Here is a 7,300-nt window from a genome sequence, read left to right on the forward strand (position 1 = left end):
CGCGGCGACACGAGGGGTGGCAGCGTCGGAGAGGGAGAGGGAAAGGGAGCGAGTATAGGGAGACGGTGCGGGCGGTGGTGGATAAGGTCTGGGGAGTTAGGTTAGTGGGCACCATTTTGTGAAAAAGCCCCTATGCTTCTCATTTTACAGAGCAGTCCCTAATGGCCTATATATAATTACAGAAACCTGAAGGACTTTTTTTGTAAAATTACCACCCAGAGCAATCCGACGTGGCATCTCCCAGCACTCACCCCTTCCGCCACCCTTTATATTCTCTACTATCCTCTTCACCTTACAGATCAAGCTCATCAAGTGACATGCAGATGACAACTGATCAAACACATAGTACTAGGGAGTGGTGACAGCCCATGGGCACAAACAGACAGCTACTCCTATGACAAATTAATAATATTAAATTCTCTGAACACCGTGGGAATGCTGGAGAATTAGAGCGCCACATCAGCAAATATTTAAAAAAAGTCCCCGAACTTCCAGTTAATTAAATAATTACGCATTGGTCCCAGCTTCTATCCATCGTGAACTGTACAATCTCGCTCTAGTATCATCCATAGCAAAACAAGAGGTCGGAGGAAGAGAGGGACGATCACCTTTCAGTCTGTCCGTCCATTCTATTACAGTCGATCTACTACACAGCAAAGCAACACTACACATATGCATCACAGCTGACCAGATCCTCAAATCACTCCTCCCTACCCAAACCCAGGCATACCCAGCTCACCAAATTAAAAATCATAATCCGCTCTTTCCAACCTCCACAGCGTGTTCTTGCGTCAGTCTTAATACAGTAGTACTCTACATCGTTATGCTTCATCTCTCGGTTTCAGTCTTCTCAGAAATGTTCCGATTGGACTCACTCATTGCAGCACCAGCACCATCACTCCCTCTTGATATAGCACCGTCATTACTTTCAGAAGTAGCTGCTGCTTCTGAAATATGATTCAGCAGAATCAAGTTAATTAGCTTGACCAGAAATTCGTAAGCGATTACTTTCAGAATTCAGATACAACGTAAGTAAAACCGATACAAGGGAGTGTCCCCTGAAGCAGGCTTACGATTTACACAAATTCAGTGCAAAAACAAGTGCAGTCACTAGGACCTTTAACAACTGCCCCAGCAATCAACACATGCTCACATAAGCCACTGGCAGTGTTGCTTCCATTTTGTTCTAGGACTACTACATGCTTACAGGAGCATAGAGTCCTGATAACTTGGCAAAGATGAACCAGATTTTACACAGTTGGAAAATGTCATGCAACATAAGACAATCTGCACAATTTATCTTATGAATACTGAACATGTGTACCTAATTGAAGAAATGGCACAAAGAAAATGTCAAAACCTTTTTGCTGTGATGGAGGAGGTTCTTGAGTATTCCAAGCAGCAGCTGCAGACGCAGCTAGTTGTTCTTCAGTTACTTTGATGAGTTCTTCGCTGGTGTAAGGTGCAGCCTCAGGCTTATCATCCGAGCCTTTTGTGTTTCAAGGAACAAAAAAAACAAGAGAATTACATTCACGGTCTTAAGCTTAAATCACAGGGAAAAAAATGTGTGCTTGCTCAAGGCTAGGAAAATGTCAAGACCCTTGTTTGAATGCCACCTTAGTTTTTAACAGCATTGAATGACAAGCAGGATATGAGTCTAGGATGGAAGGAAATGGTAAATACATAAGTGGGGCTAACCAGTAACAACCCAGCGGTCAGAACACTGCAAATGTATCAAGGTGCAATTGTGATTTTTTACTGACATGAATGAATTTCTAATGTGGACTTCAAGCTTTAAACTAATTGGGTATGACTTCCCCCTGAATAACTTTAGGAGCAGTTAAATCAACTAACTTTGGTCAATAGCAGGTTGCTGACTATTATTCATGGTCGGGGGCCTGTAGTTCGTTGATGGGGGAACTTCATCAAGTCCAATTTCTCGTTCAAGAGTGCTCCTGAACTCCCTTGAAACATCCTATATGCGGAAAAACGAGACACGTTACATATGTATCAAGGAATCACATCAGACAAGTCACGAACCAACCTGTAGCTCTCTAATGGTTGGCTGGAAAGCACGCAAAGTCTTCCCCAAATTCCTGGCTACCTGCATACAAGCAAGCAAGTGAGACCTAACAGTTCGTAATGATAGAAAGGTTGGCAGGAAGTACATGCTCATTTTCATTCACAAGTAAAATAAAGCAGAACAACAACATGACATATTTAAAGTGAAGAAAACACACAACATAAAATATTTCCTGTAAGGCTTTTTCTTTTCTGTATGTAGTGTGTGCTTTCAAACCTTTGCAGAACACCTACCACGATCTGGCAGTACATGCAACAGGTTAAGAAACTATAGGCGATTAGAATATGGTGCTAATGCTGAGGGTTTAGTGAAGAATTAGCTAGAATAGGAAGCCGGACAACAGCAAAAATATGATGTCCAGGTTTGTTGGGAAAGAGTTTACCTCTGCTAGTCCTTTGGGACCAAAGACTAACAGAGCAACCACTCCAATGACCAGAGCTTCGGGAGCTCCAACTCCAAATAAAGAAGCGTAAACACCCATTCCACGACTTGTTCTTTTGCTCTCTACATTGAAGAAGTCAAAGAAACACAAACGCTGTGAGATGCCTAATTTGGCAAAGAATTATGGAACAGCACGATACGAATACAGGCATAGTAAATATAGTAAAGGGAATATCCTTCATCCAGCTATATAAAGCAGGAAGGTAGATGGGCAGTTATAGCGGCGAAGACAAATTAGATGGGTATAAGAAATCCTGATCTCCTCCTTTCCTAGTCTTTAGCTTTCCTGTTTTTCATACAAAGATGGTAGTGTGTTGACGTCTAATTCCAGCCCAAGAGAAAATTTGTAGATGAGGTTAGGAACGGTAGTTATGGAAACGAAGGAAGAAGTGGCGAGCAGCCAGGTGATCCCAGGCATTTTCCCGAGCATATGGTGGGCAGCAGCTGAGCCTGAGCAGCACAATGACAAAAAATGTTGAATGCCGCCCAATTTGTGCACTGTATAGAGCTTGTGACAAGAGTTGCTATTTCCATCCAAGATATGATGAATACTTTTGACGGATAGTAATACAAAGAATAAGGAGTACAACTAAAAGGTAATTAGATACTACTACTAAATGAATCCAAACAATCAAATCAATCAATGAATCGTCTGTTGGTTGTGGGAGAGTACCCGTACGGCGGCGGCGGCGGAGGAGGAAGCGGTGGTGGCGGCCGGAGACGAAGGATAGGCCGAGCGTGCAGTAGGGCTGAGCGAGCGTGAGCCTCCTCCTCCTCCTCCTCTGTGAGGAAGGGAAAGGGGAAGGGGAAGGAGTGCACATGGCGACGCACGGAGGAGGTCGGAGTAGCAGGCCAGCGACGGCCATCGCCGGCGGCGGGCTTCGAATTCGATTCGATTCGTAGGGTATATGCCGCTCACTCGCAAGTCGCACCGCACCACCACAACACAAGAAGAGGGAGGCGAACGATAGAGGGAGATATTGCGGCGGCGCCCGACAACGGGGACGGCGTAAGGGGGAGGCGGAGGTGGCGGCGCGAGGGGTGGCAGAGGCGGCGGCGCTCGGTGGCGGCGCCGGAGAGGGAGAGGGAGCGGGCAGAGCGAGAGGGTGCGAGCGGCGGCGGATAAGGTTTGGGTTAGTGGGTGTTATTTTGCCAAAAAACCCCTACTCTTTTCTCATTTTGCAGAGCGTTCCCTTTTCGCCCCCAAATACTGTTTGTAATGGCCTATATATAATTACAGAAAATCGAAGGACTTTTTCGAAACATTATCGACCCACTTCTCCCATGGCTGGCAGTACTAAATTACACAAATTGGGTGTAATTTTTTAAACCTAATTAATCCATGATTTAATAATGTGGTGCTACAGTAAACATTTACTAATGACGGATTAATTAGGCTTAATAAATTCGTCTTGCAGTTTGCAAGCGGAATCTGTAATTTGTTTTGTTATTAGTCTACGTTTAATACTTTGAATGTGTGCCGATATACCCGATGTGACATGCCAAAACTTTATACTACTTGATCTAAACACAACCTAAAATTTAATAAATCCCTGTCACATCGGATGTTTGGACACTAATTAGAAGTATTAAATATAGACTAATGATAAAACCTATTTTATAATCTTGAACTAATTCGCGAGACGAATCTATTAAGCCTAATTAATCCATGATTAGCCTATATGATGCTGTAGTAAACATGTGTTAATTATGGATTAATTAGGCTCAATAGATTCATCTCGTAAATTAGCTATCATTTATGTAATTAGTTTTATTATTAGCCTATATTTAATACTTTTAATGAAGATCAAACATTCGATGTGACATGTAATACAATTTAGTCCTTATATGTGAAGTCGTGGGGAGTCATCTTTCTTGGTCTCTGCCTCTCTGGTGCTTCTGATGGAATATTGACGAGGTTCTATCAACGAGTTTCCTGAAGTAACAATGTGGAAATCAGTTTTCTGCTTTAATACACATTTTAACTCTTATCGCTAGATATTTAATATATTACTCCAAAGAAAGCAGTTAACTGTAGTGCTAACAGATTAAGAAAGAGAAACCGGTTAACATGAAAAATAAACGTTGAAGATATCTTGGTCGGCCGAATTACCCCCTAAACTATCGTGGTCGGCCCTAAACTATCGTGGTCAGCCGAATTACCCCCTAAACTCGAAAACCAGACATTACTCACAACGAACTTTCAATACCGGACGAATTACCCCCCCTCGGCCCAATCCAGAGCGGTTTTGTCCTACGTGGCGTACGCGTGGCAATCCAGTCAGTATTTTATTTAATTAAAAAATGTGGGTCCCACCTGTCATACTCTTCCCCTCTTCCTCTCTCCTCTCTCTCTTCTTTCTCTCTTACAGGGCAGCGCGCAGGGGTGAGGAGGTGGGCGGCGATGCAGGGACGGGCGGTGGGCTGGAGGAGGTGTAGCGCCGGCACCTGCCGGCGGTGGTGTCGGCGGTGGAGGGTGCCGCCGCGGAGGCCAAGGCAGCACGAGGTGAGGAGACGGCGGCGCGAGATGAGGAGGAGGCGGCCTCGCCGTGCGGCCGCGCCGCCACCAACAGAAACCTCGCCGCGGCGCGCTCCGTCGCCCACGCGGCCACGCCGTCGGCGCCACCGTCGTCACCAACGAACACGAAGCAGGTCTGCGCGCCCGCCGCAGCCTCGTCGATGCGTCGCCTCCCCGGAAGACAGCCTCGCCGTCGATGAAGGTGTCGGCGGTGGAGGGCGCCGCCGCGCGGAGGCCGAGCTGGGGCGGTTGGCTCCGGCGCCGGAAACGGAGGCGGCGCGAGACGAAGGAGGGTCGCCGAGGGAGCTCGACACGGCAGCGGGATCGTCGATTCCTTCCCGCGAGATCCGTTGTGGGCTACGCGTACACCCTCAACGCCCCTGCCATGCCCGCCGCCGGCCTCGGGGTCTCACCTGAGCCGAGAAGGAGAGAGACAGAGAGATACACACAGAGAGAGAAAGAGGGACGACATAGCCCGCTGGCTGCCTCGCCTCCTCACCGCGCGCGCCGCGTGCGGTGCCGCCGCGCCCTCCCCGTGGAGAACTCGTCTCCCGCCGCCTGCCTGAGCTGAGAAGGAAAGAGACACAGAGAGCGAGAGAGGGAGGGACGACCTAGCCCGCCTCCTCCAACGCCTTCTTCGGCGCCGGCGCCGCGCCATCCTCGCACTCTGCTGCCGACCCCCGCACGCCGACCACCCGTCTGCTCCAGGTGCGTCGTCGTTGCCGCCGCCCACTGCCTATCCACGTGCGCTGGAGAGAGGGGGGGGGGGGGGGGGGGTTTAGAGGGGAAAAGGGGTAATGACATGTGGGCCCTATTTTTTTAATTTCTTTTTCTGATTGGATTTCCACGTCGGCGCCACGTAGGATAAAAACTGCTCAGGATTGTATCGGGGGGGGGGGGGGGGTAATTCGTCCGGTATCAATAGTTTGAGGTTTAATATGTCCGGTTTTGTGGTTCAGGGGAGTAATTCGTACTGTCGTAATAGTTTAATTCGTACTTTTTCTTTTAGTGATGAATTTTCATGACATCATAAAAATTTCTGCCCAAACAAGCCATCATATAAATTTACATACCCAAGATTTTGACTGCTTCTTATCTTTATTCTCTTGTACAGTGCTTGCTGCCACCATCAAGTTCATCATTATCAGGACCAACAAGATCAACAAAGGTAATTCTGCTAGTCTGTGAGCTGCTGAAGCCATTTGATGAGCAACCCTGTAATTTGGTTGAACAAAGTAAATTCACAAAATAATGACAGCATGTATATATATTTGCTGATCAGTTAGTGGAAACTAATATAATTGAATTGACTAAAGAGCATACTGATTTTTTAAATGATAATACTGACATAACTATTGCAATAAGAGAAGTTAAATATAGCTGGTTATGAGGTCTCCAAACAACAGAAGAAATACCAGAGGTTTAATTTACCTTGCTCCATGCTTCAATGACACAAGTGAATATTATATGAGAACGTGAACTTTTCAAGTTCATACTGGTGGTGCCAACTTTTCTGTTTGGAAGGCCCTGTAAGAAAAACAAGCTCAGGCAAGCTATCAATAACGCTTGAGCAATGGTAGGCTTCAATTCAGATTTTAATCTCTATAGAGGAGGAGGCAGCGACTCAGTTATTAGAAGGACAACATGAAACAAATAGTTTCGAAAGAGCATGATACAAGTAGTAATATATGCGATCTTAACAAAAATACAGCTTGTTATCAAGACAAAGGTCTTTGTGACTACAGGGTAGATCAAGCAGAGGTCCTGGTTGTGATCCTCATTCATGCAGAGGTGAAATTGAAAAGCAAAGAAACCCTAGTTTTAAAAGCAAAACCGAAAGGACAATTTCTTTCTGCTACTCTTATTGATCAAAATTGTCCCACTGATGTGCCTATAGAGGAAAAAAAAATTTTCGGGCTGGTTTTGTTGGATTACTCCGTGCCATAAAAGGATAAAGAAGATTTTCTGAACAACTTGACAAATGCCTTGCTATGTTTGCTTTATTTATTTATTGTTTTGCGAACTCTCCTTGCTATTTTCTGACAGAAACTTGCAGATTAGTGCAGCCACTTCCTGACCAAAGCTGTAAAGCATCACAGGCTACAAAGTACACTGACAATGCAATGAATTGAAGGTCATTTTGATTATACCTTCATCAAGATCTGATTGACGTCCTCAACCGTTGACACATACTCATCGGTCAAGTTCTCAACATGGACACCATTGCAAGCATTCTCTCTTATCTAGAATAATGGAGC

General features: G+C 45.7%; 1 protein-coding gene across 2 annotated transcripts; it reads right to left on the reverse strand.

Annotated features, from left to right (window-relative positions):
- Positions 1 to 489: 489 nt before the first annotated feature.
- On the reverse strand, positions 490 to 3,664 carry LOC127755627 (sec-independent protein translocase protein TATB, chloroplastic). 2 transcript variants are annotated; one of them, XM_052281319.1, is made up of 6 exons: positions 3,204 to 3,664; positions 2,466 to 2,587; positions 2,045 to 2,104; positions 1,855 to 1,975; positions 1,361 to 1,489; positions 490 to 947 (listed from the first exon to the last, which is right to left on the reverse strand). In XM_052281319.1, the coding sequence occupies exons 1-6, from the start codon at positions 3,388 to 3,390 to the stop codon at positions 829 to 831; spliced, it is 738 nt and encodes a 245-aa protein (XP_052137279.1). In that variant the 5' UTR covers positions 3,391 to 3,664; the 3' UTR covers positions 490 to 828. The 2 variants fall into 2 exon arrangements, with proteins under 2 accessions (XP_052137279.1, XP_052137278.1); XM_052281318.1 differs by having other exon boundaries at positions 3,198 to 3,663.
- Between the last annotated feature and the right edge of the window lie 3,636 nt (positions 3,665 to 7,300).

Source organism: Oryza glaberrima, chromosome 11 (assembly GCF_000147395.1).
Source record: "Oryza glaberrima chromosome 11, OglaRS2, whole genome shotgun sequence".
Classification (NCBI taxonomy): domain Eukaryota; kingdom Viridiplantae; phylum Streptophyta; class Magnoliopsida; order Poales; family Poaceae; genus Oryza; species Oryza glaberrima.